At 52.8% G+C, this 22,556-nt stretch overlaps 1 protein-coding gene across 1 annotated transcript; it reads right to left on the reverse strand.

Moving 5' to 3' along the window:
• Positions 1–1,199: 1,199 nt before the first annotated feature.
• Smtnl2 (smoothelin like 2) lies at positions 1,200–22,556 on the reverse strand. The gene is made up of 8 exons (XM_076870082.1): positions 22,068–22,556; positions 14,859–14,946; positions 14,131–14,373; positions 13,504–13,579; positions 12,380–12,559; positions 11,287–11,404; positions 10,799–10,950; positions 1,200–2,445 (listed from the first exon to the last, which is right to left on the reverse strand). The coding sequence occupies exons 1-8, from the start codon at positions 22,455–22,457 to the stop codon at positions 2,319–2,321; spliced, it is 1,374 nt and encodes a 457-aa protein (XP_076726197.1). The 5' UTR covers positions 22,458–22,556; the 3' UTR covers positions 1,200–2,318.

Here is a 22,556-nt window from a genome sequence, read left to right on the forward strand (position 1 = left end):
AACTCATTAACTCCTGTGATCCCTCATTCCACCTCCCCACCCAAAGAGCATCACGGAACTGACTTCAAACATACCTAGTCCATCTTATTCTGCAAGAGACACACAAGGGGAACCATTCCTAAAGTTTAAGAGAAACAGTTCCCCGTTCCAGCAGGATCTGCTGTACTTTATGTGTGGAGGGGGCAAGGCACGTCTACAACTCAGGAGAGCTCCATTCAACATGTGTGAGTGCTCGGTAACACATAGGCATGCTTTTTATAGAGCCCTAGTGTTCCCGCATTGGCTTTGGGTTTTGAAACTCTAAGCTCCAGTATGTGTCTCTGCTAATAATAGGGCTCACCTTCCCAAGCCTATGAGCAACAGCAGAACTAGAGAGGAATGGATCCCACTGTGCGAGAATCCAAAAGATGCCAAGGCTACAGCCTGAACAAACAAATCCTCTAAGGGCTAGGGTGTAGCTCAGTGGTAGGGTGCTTGCCTAGTGTGTCCAAGGTCTGGTTCTAGCACCAGAAAGAAATTTAAAAAATTAAAAAATTAAAAATAAAAAGAAACCTGCAAACACATTTATTGGAAGTACTGCTCAGTCACCTGTAAGGTCTGCCATGGCCTCCAGTCTCCCCAACTCCCCCACCACCAAGGATCTTCTGCCCCCAGCACCCAACATAAGGGATGTACATGCACCTCCATGATGTCACACTGGCACCAGTGTTTAGAGCCTATTGCATGAGAGGAAGACCCATATTAGCTCCTTAAAGACAAGTTTTAGAAATCCAGGGACAAAATCCAATCCAGTTATACAATGATTCTTGAATAAGTATAAGGTAATGGATACAGCTTTATAGAATCTAAAGATTTTTCTATTAAAATCCTACCAACACTGGGCTGGGGTTGTGGCTCAGTGACAAGAGCGCTTGCCTTGCATGTGTGAGGCACTGGGTTCAATCCTCAACACCACATAAAAATAAAAATAAATAAACAAAATAATGATATTGTGCCCATGTATAATTAAAAAAAAATTTAAATCCTACCACCAAATAGCCATGAAATTAAACCTGCACTTTTGATGGGCCACCAGGGGCTTCGAGTGTATTTCAGTGGTAGAGCACTTGCCAAGCGTGGGTGAGGCTCTGGATCTGATCTCCAGCATCATGAAAAAAATTTTTTTTCAATAACCCCCCCAAAAAAACACCCCCAAAACGTTCCATCTTGAGCCACAGTTTATCATAACACATTTGTCAACATCCAATGGACAGATCTGTAAGGGGAATTTTCTGTTCATGCTCCTTAGACAACATGGAGATGGGTGTCCGACACGCAAACTGGGAGACAGCAAATGTCATTTTCAACTTCTCCAGCAAGCGGTTTTGATGCAAGAACAGTTCAAATGGGATTTAATCAGATCTTCATTTGAATATACGCAAAGTCTCTTATTCATAAAACTCACATCTCCCAAACAGAAATAACAAATTCCAAAAGCCAAGTTCAGCACATCTTTTTATGTACAAATGAGTCAATGGTACAGATGGAATTAACTTCTTATAAATACCTGCAGCAAATCCTCTAAAAAAGATGCAAATAAAAACTCAGCACAAAGGGTCTACCCTTCCCCAAAAGTGTTAGCTTCCAGAGAGCCTATCCTCAGCTGAAACCCTGCTGGGCCTCCTGGGAAGAAGAGGAGTACTGTAGGACCCAGGCAAGAGCCTTCCCATCTCCCCCAGAGAGTAGAGGTGACTTGAAGGTCACCCGTTGCCCAGGACCTGTGCATGATTAAATTGTTTCTTCCCAAGACTTCAGTCTTCTTTGTCAAGCTGCTGATTAAGTGGTCTGTTTCCTGGCAGTGGCCCAGAGGGAGGGAGGAAAGGAACCTACAATAGTGTGAGGAAGTAAAAAAAGGCTCTGGGTACTTTGATAAAAAACCCTTGGTAATCAATGGAACCCTATCAAGCCAATGTATCCAATTCACCAGAGGGAAAACCATAATTTAGCATCCCGGAATCTACACAGGCAAGCATTTCATTAGGAAGATTATTACTTAGCACCAATTTCTGTCTCTCTCTCTCTCTCTCTCTCTCTCTCTCTCTCTCTCTCTGGGAATTTTTCCTTTTTCTTGGAAGCCCTGGGCCGTGGTAGTGCTGTCCAGCACAGCTCAGCCATACTTTTAATCAGTAACACGGCTGGGCACAAAGGGGCACGCTGTCACACGCCACAGAACAAACAGTGAGCTCACACCACGGCAGCTGTTCCCGGGGTCATCTTGACTCAGGAACACAAGCAGCCCCACAGTCCCATCCTGGGCTGCTCTTTGGCTCTCCACGGCTTTACTCAAAGCGACGCAGGTGGTTGTACAGCGACTGGACGTAGGTGAAGACGCACATGGGGTCCGGCTTGCGGCCCATCACCATCATGTCCTCCACTTCAATGAGGCGCTCACAGTTGGCCAGATTCCTGAAACACAGAAGCCCCCATCAAAGGATGGTCCCGGCAAGCAGCCAGCCCCTCTGCAACTGGGATGTCCTCAGTGTCCCCAAAACAGAATTCAGCCTGGAGCTGGAGGTATTCAGGTGCTCTCCAGGTCACCTGTCTAACACAGCTCCCATATTTATAATCATGAACCACCTATACTATAATCTGTGTGTGTGTGTGTGTGTGTGTGTGCATGGTACTAGGCATTGAATCCACTCTGCCATTGAGCTACGTCTCCAGCCCTTTTGGGTTTGGAGACAGTGTCTCACTAATTGCCCAGGCTGGTTTTGAACTTGGGATCCTCCTGCCTCAGCCTCCTATGGAGCTAGGATTATAGGCATGTGCCACGTTGCTCCCACTTATAATTCATATTTTGATTTCAATAGACTTATTTTAATTTTAAGTGAATTCAACTTAAGTAACAATGTATTCATTTTCCTGTGGAAAATTAGCTAAAAAAAAGAAATGTAAAACCAATAAGGTAAAAAGTAACTATACCCATTTGCCTTCCAACTTAGCATTTTAAAAACTCTTGCTCTTACAGAAAAAATAGTTTTCATCATGACTTCAGCACACACACAATCAGTCAGCCCTGTATAAACCGCAAGTTCTACATCCACAGATTCAACCAATCTTGGATTGAAAATATTAAAGAGGGCTGGGGTTGTGGCTCAGCAGTAGAGCACTCACTTAGCATGTGTGAGGCTCTGGGTTCGATCCTCAGCACCACATAAAAATAAAATAAAGATATTATGTCCACCTAAAGCTAAAAAATAAATATTAAAAAATTAAAAAATAAATGAGAAAGAAAGTACTATGTCCAACTACAACTAAAAAAAAAATTAAAAAAAAAGAAAATATTAAAGAAAGAATCACATCTGTATTGAACACATACAGACTTTTTTTTTGTCATTATCCCCTAAACCATACAGGATAACAACTATTTACATAGAATTTACATTGTTTTAGGTATTATAAGTAACTCAGAGATGATCTCCAGTCTACAGAAGGATGTGCACAGGATATATGCAAATATATCATTTTATATAAGGGACTTGAGCACCTGTGGATTTGGGTATCCAAGGCGGGTCCTAGAACTGTGGGTACTGAAGGATGATATATGTGAAATACACTTCCACAGAAATTCTTTTCTTTACTGATATTTTCTCCATGTTTCATATTTATCCCCCTCCCCACCTTCTTTAAATTGCTGAACCAGGACAGTAATTTTACAAAGTACTAATGGGGCATAGCTGGATGTTTAAAGAATTGCTCAGAATCATCTTGTCACCCCATCTCCAGCATCCGCTCCTCCCCCACCCGCAGACCCTGTGCCTCACACCCTGGGAAACATGGGTCTAACTCTTGGCACCTTGGCACAGACTCCTGTGTAAACTGCAACCTCGCAGGGGTCTCCAGGACGCAGGAAAATGGACTTCTTCAGTCAAGACACACAGCCTTGCGCATCTCAGCACTCAGTCCTGATGGGGCAGCAGGCATCTTGTTGATGCCAAGTGATGCCCCTGCTCCCTCTGACTGTGCTCACAGTATACCCAGGACTCCTGGACACCAGGAGTAGCTGGTCTGAAACCAGGCAGATCCAAAAGGGCAACCGTGAGTGCATTTGTCCCTCTCACCAGTGCCCTTCTGTCCGTAGCTGTGTGTGCGTCTGCGGCTCCAGGCTTTCTCAGTCTTCTTTATCCCCCTGATCAGTGCGTGACTGTCAGGGTTCAAATTCCAGCTCCGTCTCTTATTAACTCTATGACTGAGGACAAGGCACTTAACTTCTCCAGGTCTCAGTTTCCTCATCTGGAATAATATCCACCTCACAGAGTAGCATGAAGGATTAGTGAGCTAATCCATGAAAATCAGTCAAAACAGCACCTGGCACATCAAAAGAGCTCCATCGACTGCTGGAGATTATTACTATTGCTGCTTTTTTTTTTTTTTTTTTTTGCAAGGGGGCGGTACCAGGGATTGAATTCGGAGGTACCCAACATGGAGCCACATCCCTAGCCTTATTTTGTTTTTATTTAGAGACAAGGTCTCACTGAGTTGCTTAGAGCCTTGTCGTTGCTGATCCTCCATTGTGATCCTCCAGTCTCAGCCTCCCAAGCCGCTGGGAAGACAAGCGTGCGCCACCACGCCCGGCACTATTGTTGCTTTTATTATCACACCTCACTTTATGCAACAGAGGATCATGGAGAAGAAAACTCAATGTGAAATCTAAACAACTGGGTTCAGATCCTGACTTTGCCAATCACTTCATCTTTCCGTGCCCATTACCTGAGAAGAAAATTGAGTACACCTCTGTTCTTGCTTCCACGGGGTTTGTGAAGAGACTGTGTTTCCACACTATGTCCCTATGCACCTTGAACCCAAAGAGCCCAGCCAGAGGGAAGACCCCAGTGAGCAAACCAGGGCTCCTCAGACCCACCACAGAGCTTGAAGCCAGCTTGGCATGACTCCTGCAGCTTCTACCATGACATGGCACCAAGGTAGCACCCTGAACCGTGCGCTCCAGAGACAAAGACTGTAACATTACTACCAGGCCTGGCTCAGTGGTGCTGGCCAGACTCCAGGGCTCCTATCAGAAACCAAATGTCAAGGCGAAATGGAGACATCTGTCCCGGATCCCATCTCCGCCTCCCTTTTGGGTTGGAGCGGGTGGCCTGTAAGAGAATCCAGCAGCTTTGTTGGGTAAAGAGTAGATTTGGCCCAAAGAGCAGGCACCCTCTCTCCCCAGGCCAGGCCAGAGCTCAGTGTCAGGGAGGTCAGCCCTCTGAACAGGGGAGGCATGCAGAGGTGCTTTGTGGACAAGGACTAAAAAATCTGAACTCTTCAGAGGAGCCAGGACCTGAGTTCACCTTGCAGAAATATCACTGGCATCCGATGTCTTCCTCCTCCCCTACCCCACACAGAGAGCACCTTCTCTCTCTCCTCCCTCTCAGGCCTACTATTTACAGGATCCCAAGTATGCAAACAGGCTTTACATAAACCCAGGTTACCACCACCAATAGTAGTAGCCTCAGTGGCTCCCCCTCCACGCTAAATGAGGACAGCCCTGGGACCCCAGGACCTCAGCCTCAGAAGAGAACTCAAACATCACCCTGTCCAAACACATCAATCAGAAGCACAACCAGCTCAATCAAGACCCTGCCTTGGCTTGCTCACCTCTAGGGCCAGGGAGAGGGACCTAATTTCCTCCAGGGACCATTCCAACCTCTCCAGGTGGCTCAAATCCTGGGGAAGCCGTTGCCCCTGTGGCTCATGCTATTCTGCCTCTGTGCTTTCTTTTTCTTTTTCTTTTTTTTTTTTTTTTAATGCTTTTATTTTATTTATTTATTTTTATGTGGTGCTGAGGATTGAACCTAGCACCTCACACATGCTAGGCAAACGCTCTACTGCTGAGCTATAACCCCGCCCTGCCTCTGTGCTTTCTACCTAATGTCCCCACAGGTTATTCTCAGTCTAATTTTTCCCCATAAAATAGCCCTTGACATGCTGAAGGAGAAGCTTCATATCCATTCCTAAAATGAAATCTTTCTGGTTCTTTAATTATGCCCCCAAAGAGCACAGGACTCTCTCCTCTGAATTCTGACTTCTGATTTCTGGCATTTTCCAGAATTGTCCAACCTGTGCAGAGGAGGGTGCGTGAACCCCTTCCTTCATCTAGAGGCTGCACTTACCCTCTAACCCACGTCCCCTGCCCTGTCCAGGCAGCAAGAATTCGAGATCAGTGGAGCCTCACCTCCACTCCCATGCCAGGCAGTGACTTCCCCAGAAGGCAATCAGGACCCTGGGCCACCATCCACCTAGACCCTATCCCACCCCACTGTCATTTTTAAGTTAAGCAGATGAGAATATGGAGTCTCTGAGACTTGGGGGACAAGGGGTCACAGTATGTAACATGTGGCCACCATCTCTCAGCTCTTTCTTTCCTTTCTCTGTACCATCTCTGCCCCTCACCTGCTTCTTTTCCTGGGGAGCTCCCAAGTCTCCCTCCTCCACAAAGAACAGTGTCCCTATCTGAGACCAAACATGGTGCACACCAGACCCTCATGGGCACATGCCTTCCACTCCAACTTGTCCCCGCAGACAGAGCACTCTCCCTCGCCTGGTGCCATTTACAATGGTAACAAGATTCCTAGAAGCTGCAGACCCAGGATGAATAAAACTCAGGAGATCCAGTAGGAGAAAAGGGAAATGATGTCCCCACTGACTTGTTTTTATGTTTGCTTATTTGTTTTTTCAGTACTAGGGATTCAATTCAGGGCCTCACACATCTCCACCCCGCTACCAAGCTACACCCAAGCCCCTTTTATTTCTTATTTTAAGACAAGGTCTCATTAAGTTGCCCAGGTTGGCTTTGAACTTGGAATTCGCCTGCCCAGTATGTGGCTGTGATTACAGATGTGTACCAACCACACCCGGCCCCATTAACTTTTATCAAAATAATTAAGCCTCAAAATATCAGAAGCCCCAGTTACCTTTTACATTTTAAACGAAATGCTTTTGTAAACATGGTCCAAGCTTGTTTTAATTAATTCAGACTAAATGGAAAAATCCAAAGGAGAAAGTACAAATCCCTTCCAACGCCACCAGATGGCAAGACATTGGCCTACATCATGAACTTGCTTACACTCAGTTTGGAGGGCTTTCTCCTACTCCCATCACCTGTGATCTTCAGCGACCATAGCGCTGGCCTATAAGGGACATAGAGGAGGGACTTTGGGGGGGGGGTTATTTTTATTTTTTTAAGCCTGCTCTAAATACAGCCAGGGCTCGGGCTGCTGCCTCCTGTCTGGTTTTAGACAGAGACACATGGAGACTACAAATAGCCTGGAAGCCCCTTCTGCTGGGGCGTAACCGGAGAGCAGGACACATTCCACGCAGGGCAAGTGGGAAGCGTCCTGCGCTGGGCTCTGTGGAGAGGTGGGGAGGAAAGGTGCAGAAGGGCCAGGCGCCTGCCTGACTCAGCCCTTCCATAAAAGGGACTGGTCCTCCCTGTTCCAGGCCCTGAACACCTGTCAGGCAAGGGAAGCTCACTCTGCTGTCAACACTGCATCACTCACACAGATTAGGCCACAAGGAATCTCTGGGCCCAGAAACTGCTGGGGGGAGGGGCCGCACACACCACTTTTACTCCAAACGGTTTCCAGTCCTTGTGCCTTAAAGACACTTGCTCACCAGAGGAGCTGAGAACTTTCCCTCCCCGATGCTAGGTGGATGCATGGTTTGGGGACCACCTGTCTTTTCCCTTCTGAAAGTCATGCCTTGATTGTATACCAGGCTTCTCTCATCTCCAGCTGCCTGCTCCCAAGCCGCCTCTCTTAGCTCTGTCCCCTACCTCCATGGTTTTTGATGGCTTTCCATACCCTTGTGCATCCGCTCGGATTTTGCTGGCAGACCTCACTGGGACACCTGAGACATCCAGAGCTCATATCCTCAAGCAGGTGTCCCGGAGATTCCCAACAGCTTTCCTAACCTGTTGTCCAAGTGGCTGTCCTCCTCAAAGGCCCCAGGCAGGCAGGCCCATCTACCCAGCCCTCTCCCCGACTTGTACCTGTGAGATAATCTCATGGGTGACTCATTCAGGGAGGCGCTTTCCCAGGCTCTGAGCAAGCTCCCCACACAGGCCCACTACAGGGCGCCCCTCCCCACCCCCTGGAGTCAGCAGAAAAGCCAGGGCTGATCTCAGGAGCCCCATCTCAGCGGCCTCCTCCCCTCCCCAGCCAGAGCAGGCTCAGGCTGCAGGGAGGCAGGGCTGAGAATTTCACCCCATTGTTTGCTCTGGAAAGGAGAAGGCAAAGCCTAGACCAGCTTCCACCACCCCTTCCCCCTCCCCCAGGTCGGGAATAGAAGAAACATCTGTTTGGAGTCTGGAGGCTCCGTGAACTCAAACCTCAAACCTCGTGCTGGGAAAGCGCAGCCTGGAATGGTTCTGGCTTCAGCTGCCAAGGGAAGCTGTTTTCTTTGGGAGCTGGGGCGCCAGGCCACCACTCCAAGGTCCAGGGTGTCCCTCTCCCTGCCACAGCCCAGCTTGGCCCAGGGTTGAGGGTGACCAAGGTGGCCGGGGCATGAGTTGGCACTGCTTGGCCCACTGGACATAAATGGTGAAGAATTCTATAGACCCAGCATGGCCTCCCCGCGGCAGGGGTGGATCTGGAGGTGCCCAAGGAGGAGCCCCAATCCCACACATTCTAACAGTCTCATTTTTGACAGTCCCCATTTCTGTGTTGCAAGCAGCTGGGCCTCCTCCTCTGAGTCACCCCCTCCCCACATCGTGCCGCGACACTTGGCACCACGCCACCTTCGTCTGGATCCAGTTGCATAACACACCCGTCCAGAGCTGTTTCTGCTATTAGGATGACAACTAATCCCAGGCAGCCAAGAAAGAGAAGGCTTTAAAGTATACATGGAGTTCTTATGACCCCAAAGGGGCTGAGAGTCCTAGCGCGTCGCCCGAGACAACACAACAGGCCCATGCGGATATTCCAAAACGTCAGGCAGAGAAGCTCAGAGCCACACGACTGATTCTGCCCCAGAGCAAGCCAGCAGCTGTCGGCCCAGGAGGGCTTTCCATACCAAGGGTGGGGTGTGAGATCCACTGGCCCCACCTCCTCCCTGGCCAGGCTCAGGGCCTGGCATGGGGGGCTGGGCTGGGTGGTCAGGCCCAGAATGGAGTGAGCAGGGCAGGCAAGGTGGGGAGAGGCCCTTTCAACACAGGAGGATATGAGCACTAAGTACCCAGACCAGAAACTCACATGGTCCCCCAGGGACCGACCTTAGAGGCTGACAACACAGAGCCCAAAGGCAGGGAGAGAATGACCGATCTGCCCCCAGCCTGGGAAACTCAACTTTGGAGTGGGCCTTCCTTCTCTCTGAGGATCACTTTGTCCCCTGCTTTCTATCCCCAGGGGGCTACGATGGGCTACAGTGATGGCTTCCTGCTCTCTGGGGTCAGCCAGCACGAGCCCCCGGGTGTGAGGGCAAGAGAGGAAGGAGGTCCGAGGATGATCCCAGGGCTGCTTCCCTGCCGGGTCTTGTGAGCTGGCCACATGCAGTTGCCCAAAACACAGCTCCTATCAGAGAGCCATGAACTGACTCCATGAACCTTGTGTCCCCTCCAGTTTCAGAGATAACAACCCAGGGCTAGTAACAGGTCTGCACTGCAGTCACCCCAGACATGCTACTGCACACAACCTGCTCCTTTTCTCTCGCTCCTGCCCACGCCTTTGGAAAGAGTCCCTCTATGAAACACACATCACCCAGTTTGAATGTACACCCACCCTCTGCCAGGGCCCTGACAGATAGACTAAACTTAGCCAATTCTCCTGCTGCTCTAGGGGTTGCCCTTGGCCAATAACCCAATTCCAAACTGGTTTCTCAAGCATGTCCCAATCCTAGAACTGCTCCTCCCTCCCTCCCTAAACCTTCCTATGAGTGGGACGTGAAGAGGCAGGTGCCATGGTTTAAAGAGGATTTGCCCCTACCAAAGCTCCTGTTGAGGACTGGTCCCCAATGTCATGGCATTGAGAGGTGGAGGAGCCTTTAAGAGGCATTAGGCTCATAAGTGATCTGTCCTCCTGAAGAGACTAACATAATTCCTGCAAGAATGGGTTCGTTATCTTGAAAGCAGTTGTAATAAAGCATTCAAACTCCTTTATCCTCTCCTCTCTTGCATATATGCCCATTTGCCCTTTCTCTTCCCACCCTGAGTCCAGGCAGCACAAGGCCCTCACCAGAAGCCAAGCAGATGCCAGCACTACAACCTTGATCTTCCAGCCTCCAGAACCAAAATAAACCTTTTTTTTTTCCTTTATAAATTACCTAGTTTCCGGTATTCTGTTATAGTTACAGAAAACTAAGCTGGTATTTTGAGCGTTTCACAGAAAATCCTAAAATAGTATTTAGGGATGCAAAATCTACTTTTGAAATGTCCCAAATTTCCTTCTGGTTGGCAGCTAGGGTTTATCCAAGCAATTGCATCTGTCCACCAATGTGACAAGATAGACCCACCGCCCCAGGGACCCTGTACCATTGTCACTCAGGCTCTGTGGTCATTCTTCCATGCTGCACCCAAGAAGCTGAGCACCAGCAAGAAGGGGAGGAACACCAGGCACAGAGAAAGCCTGGCCCCACCGAGTACATCCCTCACCAGGCCTCCATCTTCCCATTTGTACAAGAGGAAGATGGGCTGACTGGCCTCAAGGTCCCTCAACTATGTGGCCAGCTGCTCTATGTCCTGCCTACTCCCAGACCCCACCTGGGGCAGAAGTAGTACTCGGGGTCTGGACTGGAGCTAGTGGCCAGCAGGACTTGCCACACTTACTCCGCCATGGTGAAGGCCAACTCAAAGTTCTTCTGCCGCTGCGCAGGGTTCAGGGCATTGTAGTCGAAGGCATCGGGAAAGAAGGAGTGCACCAGGGCACAGAAGGCCATCCCGTCGCTCCAGCTGGATGAGAAGTTCTGCAGGTCCACGTGCTGCAAGCAAGGCCAGGAGGGGGTCAGTGAGGGGTGGGAGCACCCAATTCAATCCCACGAGCAGGTGCTCCCAGCCCCGCCCCAAAGCCCACCATCACCCAGCTCATCAACAAGTCGTCGCCAGACCTCCCTGCTAAAGGTACGCTGGACGAGGCTGCTCAGGCCTAGATCTGAATTCCTAAAATCTCTAAGCACAAGCTGCCGGTGGCTAGACACCTGCTCAGAAGGGACCATGTCTCCAGCTCTAGCCCCTTCCCTCAGCCTGGGCGGGCTCTTGCCCTATCAAGGAGGACAAGCTCAGGGATGAAGCTTGGCTGGCCCTGGGCCAGGGCTCACCTGGTAGCCCAGGGTCTTGTTGCGACACCACTCGAGCAGGATTTGCTTGATGCTGCTGGCGCTGGCCACGCCAAAGCTCTGCGACCGTTTCAGCTTGGCCCGGGCCTCACCTTTGCCCCTGTGGAGAAAGGGCAGGCCTGCTGTGGGGGCTGCGGGGAGGACCTCTGTACACCACCCAATTAGACAGCCCCCAGGTCTGCTCACTCTAGGGAGACACTGGGTCAGGGTGCAGCTAAGGCCCCACAGCACAGCCCCAGGTACCATAAGCCTCCTTTGATGGTATCTGGAAGAACCATCATCACCCCCTTGCAGCCCTCCAGGACCCCTGAGAATTTTTGCACTTGTAAGCGGGGGCCACTGGGTAATCCAATGGAGTCCTCCTTTTATGAGGGTTCTTTCCTGGCAGGAGGGATGGTTTCCTCCTTGGAGCCCCAAGGATACTTCCTAATGGCTAAGGTCAGGTTGCTGATCATAGGGTTAGTGGGGATCTTCCTGGCTGAGATTCTTCCCCAGACTTGAGCAAGAAGGAGTGCCTACACCACCCCTCGCACCTGCAAGATATCAATACTATGCACCAAAAAGGGGGGTGAATAAATATGCAAAGGCAGGATCAAGAATCCCATCTCTCCAGAGCATGTTGGTGGCCAGCTGGCCCCTGAGACCTATCACGTCACCTCTTTGGTCCTCAGGCAAGTCCAGCCCAACGGCAGCATGGCCTCCCAACTCCAACCAGGAATACCAACCCCTGCCAGACTCCCTGGTCATACCCAGAAACTAAAGGAGTGACAATCCTGAAAAATTCAGGTTTGAGGGTGGCTTGGGCACACTGGGAGTATAGAAGACTGGGGTGCATCGGAATAGAGGGGAAGGACCCTCATCAGGCCTGACCCAGACCCCCTATAGTCTCTTCTCCCCATAAACCCGCACTGTGACTCAACCTTGACCTTGAACTTTGCCCCAGAGGGCTAGTCTCAGGGAATGCCCCTGGGGAACAGGTCAGGGCCCTGCCTTACTATGCCCTGCCTGCCTGACCCTAGTCTAGGCTGGGCCTGCTATAGGGAGGAGGGCCTGAACTAGGGGTGAGTGTCCGTACTTGCCCGCTGTATCCTGCTCCCACTTCTCAAACAACGCCTTCCGGGCCTGTGCCCCTGAGGTGCGGGGCAGTGTCTGCGACCTCACCAGCTCTCTGCGACGCTCCCCCTGGCGAGGGGCCGGAGTCACAGCTGGCAGCTGTGGGGATGGGGGTGACTGGGGTGGCGTCACCAACGGTGGGCTAAGGAGAGAAGCACCATATCAGGAACACAGACCTGGCGTCACTAGCTCCCTAAGCCCAGGTCCAGCCCCTGCGGAGTGGGAGAGAGACTGACAGGCTGTGCCATGATGGATGGGCGCTACGGCGGCAGTCAGAAAGCAAGCCCCACCTGCTCCATCCTCAGCTGGTTTGGCAGGTTTTCTGAACTAAGTTGCTGTCTGAAGCAGGCCAGGTCAGCAGGCCTGACTTCAGAAGGAGGGTGGGCCCATTCTCTGGACATAAATCCTTTCCTTGGCAGGTGTCAATGCCTGGGGGTGGCCAGGGAGGCCAGGATATATCCCCTGAGCCAGCCCCACCAGGGCCAGGTCTCCCTCCTCCACCACTAAAGAAGACCCCTGATGTTCCCCGCCCCCAACAATTTGCCAGAAAGCCACATTCTCCATTTATTATTCAAAGAAAGAAAGACCAGCCCAGTTGCCACTCCCACTTCCACCCCCAGTTCCAACCACAGCTCAGCTGGCCTGTGGGGGCGGGGCTGGGGGGACCTGCTGCACAGGGAAGCCCCTGCTGCCCTGCCCCAGCACCTGGGCCTCTCTGCATATCTGCTCATCCTGAGACAGGAGTGCCTAGCTCTGAGGGACCCTCCAGCCAGAGCGGAGGGAGGAAGAGAAAGTGGGACATCCTTCTGCCCTCCTTCCTACTATGGGGGCTGAGACCCCTCACTCCCCTGCAATCTTTTGACTGCCAAGCTGCTGCCATATTTCTCCAAAGGAATCTCTCTCCAACCCCATGACCTCACTCCCCCTGCTCACACCCTCCCAGCCAACCCCACAGCCTTAGTTCTGGGGAGCACCAACTCCAGGAGGGTACTGACTTCTGAGCCAGTACAGGGAGCTCCCTGAAGGGGGCCTGGGCAGCCTGGGCCTTAGGCAGAGCGGAAAAGCCACCTGGGGAGAAAGACTCACCTGTCCTTGCGCTTGCCTGCTGTCATTGTCCCAAAGCCAGAGCTTGACAGAGATCGAATAAAAGAGGAATTCTTCTCTGTAGGATAAAGTAAGGGAGAGAAATGACAAGCCTGGCCTTAGAGAGGGTTGGCCACAGCCTCCCTTTCTCTGGCCCTGCCCCATTTATCTGTCATCAATTTGGACAAACCAGAAACCCTGGGCTAAACTGGCCTCAACAAACCAAGCAAAAAGGAGAATAGGGACATACAGCAGTGACATCCAAGAGGTCCTCTAAACTGCTTCCTACCTTGCTCAAGGGCAGAGCCCAGGGCCTCCTGTGTTGTGTGACCAGAAAACATTGTCCCCAAACCCACCTTTGGAAGACCACACAGCCCCAGCCACGACACACCAATAAGACCCGACCGCAGCTCAAGACAAGGCCTGGGGGTGCTGACAGAGGGGACTATGCCAAATGTGCAGGGTAACCATGGCTCAACCAGGAATGGAAGCTGTGACAGGCAATGACAGGCAGAGGTGGTTGGGGCTTGGCCTGGGCTTCTTGAGTCTCCGCCACCCTCCTCCAGCCCTGCCCTCCCTCTCCCCATCTGAGGTGGGCTCGGCTCCCACACCACTCTCTCCAGCTCATACCAGTGGGACTGGGAGTCCAGGGGGTGGTGGCCTCACTGGGGCTTGAGCTGAAGCCCCCCAGGATGGCAGCAGATGTGGGTGATAAAGCTGAAGCTGAGGTCTCCCCAGAGAACTTCTCAGAGACTCGGGTGACCGCCGTGACTGGCTGGTGAGGCAGCCGCAAGGAGAGGCTCACAGGTCGAGGCTTGGGGGGCTCTGGTGCCGAGAAAGCTTGGGCTACTTCAGGGGGTCCGTCGCCTGGACCTGGAACATGTGACCAGCAGGGAAGGATCAGCCGTGGCAGCCAGAGAAGCTTTCAGGGTCCCCAGGAGAGCTTCAGCCTCCCTGGCCCTCCTCCTTCCTCCTCCAGAAAGGGCCCCTGACCTGCCTTACTTGCTCTAATCAGATCTGATTCTTCTCATCTTCCCCTCATGGCCAGCTCAATAAACACTAATTGGCTGGCCAGCCACTCTCTGTCCACTTCATTGTTTGGACAATTCCTCAGCCCCCTGCTTGCTTTTCTCTAGAAACAGGGAAGCTCACCACCTTCCAAGATCTCCCATTTCCCTGTGTGTTTAAAAAGTTGTACTGTACACTAAATGAGGCTGCCCTCCTGGAAGCTCTCTGCCTATTGTGGCTCAGGCTCAAGTCCTCCCTCCCCCCAACCAAGAAATGGCTGGCACAAATGCTTGGCCGAGGCCCTGATGCCCAAATCTATCCGGCCACCTCTCCCATCCCTCCATCCCTACCTGCACCCGGCTGGTGTCCATTCTCCATGATGCATGAGTTTGAGGTTCGTCTCCCCTCTGGCTCACTGGCTTCATCATGGTCCACGCTCTGCTGAGACAGTGACACCACTGAGACAGCTGCCCACCCCCAAAACCACTTCCCAAACCCCTCCTAGTTCAGGCAGGGTGAACAGCCCTCATTTTGAGAGAAAACAGGCCCCAGAAGATACAGTAGTGAGCAAGGTCAAGAGCAAGCTGGGATGAACCCACCCCAGCTACAGAGCCTCTCAGGGCTCATCCCAGAGCCCAAACAAAAAGCTAAGGACAGAGGTCAAGGTGGAGGGTTCTGAAGCAGTGTCAGGCAGCTCCACCCCTCCTCCCAGGCTGGTCCAAATGACCGGGGTCAGGAGAACCTGGACCCTTCTCCTCCCAGCTGGGCCGTCCCAGCTTGGCTACCCACATGGTAGTAGCAGGAACCAGGAGGTACAAGGTCCTCTGGAGCAGCAGCAGCAGGAGAGGTCCCTCATGCTGAGGCCTTTCCACTAAATGCAGTGACATGAGACTTCCCAGATGTGCAGAGTGCAGGAGCTACTAGGCTCCATGCCACCCCTCCACCCTCCCTGGTCTGCAGCAGGGGTTGGGGCCAGCAGGAGGCAGACAGAGAGCCAAGACCGAGAGGCGGGGTAGCGGGGTGAAGCCTGGGATTCTGGCTGAACTGCCAACCCCCGCTGTATGATCTGGGACACATCATGTCCCCTCTGAGTCTCCGTTTTGAAAAACAGGAGCAGACGATGCAAGTGCCATCTGAGAAATTACCAAATGGGTGGAACCTGAGGTCTCAGAAAGGGGACATGCACTGACAGGGTTGTAGAGTGAGGAACAGCCAGGCTGTGTGGCCAGGGGAAGTCCTCTCCCCCTAGGTCCCATCCCCTCCTAATACAGGTGGGTTGTGTCAATATCTGTGGGGCTGGGGTCAGCCTGGCCAGGGGAGACAGAAGCAGATCCCAACCAGGCACTTGATTAAGAGCCCACACTGGGTGGGCTTGAGGGGTTAGCCATGCCGCTCCCTAGACACCTCCAAGGTGGCCCCTTAGTTTACAAGCTTCCCAGACAATAACTTGTCCCTCAGATGGCTAAGGTTTTCCTGTAAGCAGTGCTGAGGGTGCCTATCCTGCCATGGGGAAGTCAAGCTGGCAGGTAGACAGATGGTGACAAGCCAGCCCAAAGATGCCTAAGATAGACATCAGCCCCGAGGGGCAGGGAGGTTCCCCAGAGACAGGCAGGGGTGCCTGGGCCAAACCCAGAATGAGCCAGGTGCATGAGGAGCCGAAGCCATTCTCAGCCGATGAGTGGCTGCAAAAGCAGAGAGATATCAAGGCCCAGGCCTTCTGATCCTGCATGACCCACAACCCAAGCTTCCTGCCAGGAGTACTTGGACTTGACTCCTTAGGCAAAAAGAAGCCAAAGGCATATTTTAGGCATCCTTCAGAAGCCAGAGAGAGTGGAATGAATGGGAGAGCCCAGATGGTGAAATCAACTCAACAGTCCCAGGCGGGGATCTGAGGAAGGGCCATGGGGCAAGAGTGTGGGAGGGCAAGGGCAAGGACTCAGAGCTTTGGGGAGAAAGGAATCCAAGTGGAAGAGGGATGGATGCAAGAGAGAGAATGCCCTGCCTGCTCCAAGCCCAGGCTTGGGGACTGAGTGTGAAGGAAGCAAAATAATTTCCATTTAGACATGATGGAACATCAGGGAGTTAAGGAGGTAGTTGAATATTTGAGACCGAATGGGTAAAAGAAAGGACAGATGATGGGGAAACAAGAGTCACAAGATCCACGGGCTTCAGGGAGCCCAGCAGAAGAAGAGCCAGCTCAGGGGCAGCGGGGACCTGAGAAGTGGCACCCACATTTCAGAAGCAGAAGAGATATCTGTGAGGGAGAATAGAAGGAGCAGCCAGAGAGGTGAGGAAGAAACCCAGCAGGACATTGAGAAAGCCAGGGAGGGAAGTGAATCAAGAAGGCCACGTGTCCAAAAGGCAGCCTGAGGTCGAGGACTAGAAGGTTAAGGAAAACGTGTCCCTTTTGTTTAGCCAAAAAGAGGTCACTGGTGATGGTTATCAAAATGGAATCAGAGGCCTGGGAGTGAGAGCAAAAGACAACTTGGGATAGAGAAAGGAGCGGGCAGCTTGGGCTGCAGGTTCATCTCCAGCCACGTATCTTGGTCATGCAAGGGGAACAAGAAAAAGGGTCTGGGGGTGTTCTCCAGATAAAAGAGGAAGGACCACACTGACAGGCTGAGAGAAAGGCTCCAGCAAGTTGAGGGGACTATCTGTGAGGTGGGGACCTGGCAAGGTGACAGAGGACAGGACCCAGAGCCTGAGGAGAGCCTGGCCTTGGAAAGGAGGCAAGCCCTCAACTTCTGATTCAGAAGGGTGGAGGAGAGAGGCCAAGCCTGGTGGACGCAGGACCCCTGGAGAAGGGCAGGGTATCTCCTGATACTCCAGAGTAGGAAGGGCATTCCTAGAGCTACACTGCTAACCTGAAGTCAAGCCAGCATGGGGAAGAGAGCCAGCCAGGTCAGCTGAAACCCCAGCCCCCACTGTCACCAGGGCTCTCTCTGGGGTCTCATGTCCCCCCATCTACCCCACTCTGGTTCAACAGGTTTCACAGGTCCAGGAAGGGGCCTGGAGGGACAGGTTGATGGTGAAATCATTTTCCCAGGAATGTAGGTCTTTATGGGGGAGTCCCCCACAGCCACTTGTCCCTGCATGTTGCAGGCCCCCCACCACCCATGCTGCCCCAGGGACCAGAAAGGAAGTAGGTTGCACACCTCTTTATCAGCTGGACAGACTCCTGGTAAGGGGTCCCCAGCACAGAAAGGAAGGGAAGAAGCTGGGCTAACTCAGGCTAGCAGGGCAGCAGCAGCTGGGGTGTGGAGCTTGGTCCTGACTCCCATGTCCCCCTGCCCCCTGCCCAACACTACAAAGGACTCCACCCAGGCCTCAGACCAAGAGGCCACCATCCAATCCATTATCACACAGACAGGGAAACCAAGTCCAGGGAAGGGAAAGGATGCCCTTAAACTCACACTGTGGCTGAAGGCAATGTCCACGTCAAGGGTTAGGACTGGGATCTCCTGCCCCACTCCAGGGATCTATCCACAAAGCACTCTGGCCTTTCAGAGGACTGAGGACAACAATACAAACTTGTCTCCCAAAACTTGGTCAGAGTGAGCTCTGGCCCCAGTGACCTGTCTTAACCAGATGACATGGAGGTAAAGGTGCGAGACTGGGCCGTCACCTAGAGGGACTGTCACAGAGCCCTGAGACCAAAGGGCCAAGCCCAGCTAGGTAGAGCAAGCTATTCTTCCAGGGACCAAGCCCACCCTAGGGGCTTCTGGCATGTTCCTTCAGTGGGGTACTGTCTTCCTTTGGTGGGGGCAACCTGCCCCAGATATTAGGGATGGTCCTAGGGAGGAACTCTGTGTGCGGGGATCAGTGCAGAAAGTACTGCCAAGCTCTGGCCCTGAGGACAGGTCCTGTTGAGCTGGCCTGGCACCCCCAAGATTCCCCAAATCCACTTTGTTTTGGAGAGGGGAAGGTGACCCGTGAGGAAGCCCAGGCCTGAAAATTCACAGGAGAAAAGCAGGGGATGAGATGAGTCCAATTTCAGGAACTCTGGGAGAAAGGACCCTCTTACTGAAGAAGTTTTTTTTTTAACATCTTTGTGGGGGAGGGAATAATTTAGGCCTTCTCCGTGTTTCCTGGTCCACCCAGGCTCATACGTGAACACGGGAGACGACATGTGTGCCAGGCACAGCCCGTGACAGGCAGAACCCCCGTTCCAAGATGGTTAACAGGGCTGCCCTGCCCTGCCTCCACTCACACCAGTTTTAAAGGACTCAATTCAAACTTCTCCCTAAAGCATTAAACTCTGTTATCACACCATGCGTCTGGGAAAGGAAGGCAGATAAGGCGAGAGTCTGGTTTCTTTCTTGGTCAGGCCTCTGACACCCGGCTCCTGGCAATTGTTCCTGAGGGACTGTGCTGCCTCAGCCATGGGGACCCAGCAGCTCCAGCTTAGCAGCAGCTGAAATTTCCAGGGAATAGCCCTAAATCAGCCTCCTGGGGAGTGGACCTGTCCTCTTGGGGAGTGGGCCTGGCCTCAGGGTGTGACCATCCACCTCAGGCCCCCAGGGGGCTCCTGGCTCCCTCCTCATGGCCAGACAAATGGCAATGGCTTCCAGGACACTTTTGTTAACCCAAGGAAACTGAGGTTTAGCTGGGAAGATATGCCCCCAAGCCTCGTAGCAAATGCTCCAAAAGTCTGCTCCAGTGTCTCAGGCTTCTGCACCCTCCCTGAGTGCCGTTGATCATCCTCTGTCATTAAGTTCAGACCTGTGTCCCCTCCTCCCATGTCATAGCAAGACCAAGGTGTATGCACTCAAAAGTGGATTACTCTATCAATCCCTTCTGAATTGAGTTTGGAGCACATTTACATGTGGAGTACAACCCACCTCCAACTCCAACTGTCCCCAGCAAAAAGGTGTCTAAATCCATTGCTTGTTTCTGAGGGACAGTGTAACACCAGCTTCCACAAGGTCTGACCACACACCGAGTATGCACAGGATGATACCCTCAGGCCCAGAACCACCCCCCCCAACACACACACACATACACATACACACATGGAATATGAAAGGCCAGACATCAGCAGCTGTGACTCTGTTCACTGTTCACACTCCAGTTTTGCCATGAGGCTCTGATTCCTTGTTTGTGACCAAGTACCCAATCATAGGCTGCTTGTGGGTCACAGCACACAATCTGGAGCATGTGCATGCTCTACTCAGGCCCCTTCATTACCAGAAGCTGTCTCAGACCTTTGTCAGTGCTGCTGAGAGGATAGCCTGCAAGAGCAGTAGGGACCAGTGCCTCTGGGGTCAGGCAGGGGAAGCTGCCTCAGGCCCAGGAAGCTGAGACTCAAGGGCTACGCACCCTCTGGCCCAACTGGAGGCCAGCCATCCTCCACCCACTGTGCTTGCCCGCTCAGCTACACTTGCTGCTCCCAGCCTCCAGGGCCTTTCTGAAATCCACAACCTACTATTCCCCAACTGGCTCTCCATCCTCAGCTACAGCATCCCTGACCCCAACCTCTTCTTCAGAAGGACTCCCCTCTCTGGATTTCTAAGAGTGGGCACTCCAGATCCTTCTTGCTTTCTGGCAATTCTGTGACCTGGTTTTCACTTGCTTCAAATTTTTCTGCCTGTGTCCAGGGCTCCTTCTCTGCAATGGACCTGAAGACCATATCCACCCTACAACTCCAACCGCCAGCTCTGCTCACATAAGGCCCCTGACTCCCAGCCTTGATCTATGGATCCCCCTGCACTGAGACATCCTCACCAAGATGCCCCAGTCAACCCCCCCACCCAGATCTGCGACCCCAGTAGTCCCCCAAGACAGGGTTATTCTCTCCACCCCCATTTTCATGTCTCAAACTACCCTACCTGTTGGTTTTTACCCTGCCCCTGTCCAAGGCAATCTGTCCACACACCACTGCCCCAGCTGAGACCCATCCTTTCTCCTGTGATCATCACAATTAAGTTACTGGTCTCTATCCTTCTCTGAGGGAGCTTGCCAGATATAAGGAGAATCCTATTCCTTCCCTACCCAGCCCCCCAATGCCATTCCCATTACTAGAAGGGCTAGCCTGACCTGGTGAATGGTGAATTCCCATTGAAGAAAATCACAACTAAAGAGAATCACATATATACTTCTAAATGTGTACACATCTACATGTATGTATGACTCTGAGATTATTTTTCTTAAAACTTGGACAGCTGCTTCCATAAACAGACAAGTAGCAGATGTGTGTTAAAATAATACTTCAGAAACAATCGATGACATAGTTTATTAGGCACGTGTGAGCTCACAGTGGTGATTTTATACCAGGGACATATGAACTATCATGCTCATAGGAGAGACTTAAGTGTATCCATGTTTCCAGACACTTCAAGCGGGGCACTGGGACAAAGCCCAACTCCTCTCTCCAGTATCCAGGGCACAATTCTACCCTCCACTCTTACACATGGAGGCTCACCCTGGCCAGCAAGTTCTTTTAGACTTTCTGAGGCAGCAAGCACAGCCCTCCACATACCACATCTGCACTAGTAGCAGCAAGCCTGGGGCTCCAGCACAAAGCCCTCCTTGGAGCAGAACATCCCTGGCTGTTCAGTTAGCACTGCTCAATGTGGGGCCCTCTCCACCAGAGGCTGGGACCTCCAGAGGCTTTATCAGAGCCCCTCCTCCAGCCCCAGGTGCAGCCCAGCCCACAGCAGGAGATGTGAGTGCGTGAGAGAGTGCATGGAGGAGGGGCAGCAGGGCCAGTCTACTCAGCCTCAGACCCTGGAAACCCAACCCAGAGCACATGGCTGATCAGGATGGAAAATCCCACCTAAGGGCCACTGCGCGCGCAAACACACACACACACACACACACACACACACACGGAAACATCTATCCAGGACCTGCCACTCCGGGAGGCCCATGTTCAAGGTACTGACTGGTCTACACCGGCCTCTGGCCAGTCACTGACCCCAGGAATTTAGACACTGCTTAATACCTGTACCCCCCCCCTGCGCCCCACTTCTCTTCACGGTAAGGCATTTGCCCCCTGCAATGTATGCAAGTTCCCAAACCAACCCAGATCAGACTGCATCCCTCCCCAAAACACACACACACACACACACACACACACACCCCTCAGGTTCTCAGTTTAAGTTAATCTACAACTTGAGCGGTCAGGCTTCAGTGAAGCAGCAACACGAGGCGCGTGAATGGAGGTGGAGGGCTGGGTTAGGGTGGTGCTGACCACTCCAACACGAAGGAGAGGCCCCAGGCGGTACTCAACCTTCAGGGACTGCACCTCAGCGCCCAGTCCCTTAGAGTTGAGGGACTGTGGGAAGAGGGAGGCACAACCCAGTGCAAACAGAACTTGACTCCATATTAGGGAAGGGGTGTGAGACAGGTGCAGCGGGCAGACTTCCTTTCCAACTCCGGAGTGGTGGTGCGACCCCCCGCTACCAAGTCCCAACGGTAGGCGGAGGCCCAGCCTGCAGGTCAAAAGACGCTAGAGAGCGCACGCACTCGGGAGGGAAGGACGCACCAAGGCGCTGAACCCTACTCCTTGGCGCACGCGCATGATCCCATACCTGTGTGCAGCGCTCCCCTGGGCTCACCTGGCTGCGGCCGGACAGCGAGAAGGTGGCATGGCTGGCGAAGCGTGCAGTACCCAGGCGGGGCGCTCGGTCCGGAACCCCAGGCGCCGGCGGGGGACTAGGCGTGCCAGGAGCAGGGGACAGCCCGGTCGCCAAGCCCAGCGCTTCCACCTGGCGCGTCAAGCGCTCGAGCTGAGCCTGCAGCCGCTGATTGTCGCGCTGCAGGTCCGCCACGGTGCGCGCCAGGGGACCAGCCAAGCGCAGCGCCTCGGCCACGCGCCGCTCCACGCCGCGCTGCAAACCCTGCATATCCTCGTGCAGCGCGCGCACCGCGCCTTCCAGCGCAGCCTCGTAGCGGCCCAGGGCCTCGCGCACACTGCGCGCCTCCTCGGCGTCGGGGGTCGGCTCCATGGCCGTGTAGGGTGCACCGTTCTGAGAGCGCGTCGGAGGTGGGAGAGGATCGGAGCTCTGCAACTCAGTGCTGCGACTGGCCGTAGGGGACTGGCCTCG

This window comes from Callospermophilus lateralis, chromosome 11 (assembly GCF_048772815.1).
Source record: "Callospermophilus lateralis isolate mCalLat2 chromosome 11, mCalLat2.hap1, whole genome shotgun sequence".
In the NCBI taxonomy this organism is placed as follows: domain Eukaryota; kingdom Metazoa; phylum Chordata; class Mammalia; order Rodentia; family Sciuridae; genus Callospermophilus; species Callospermophilus lateralis.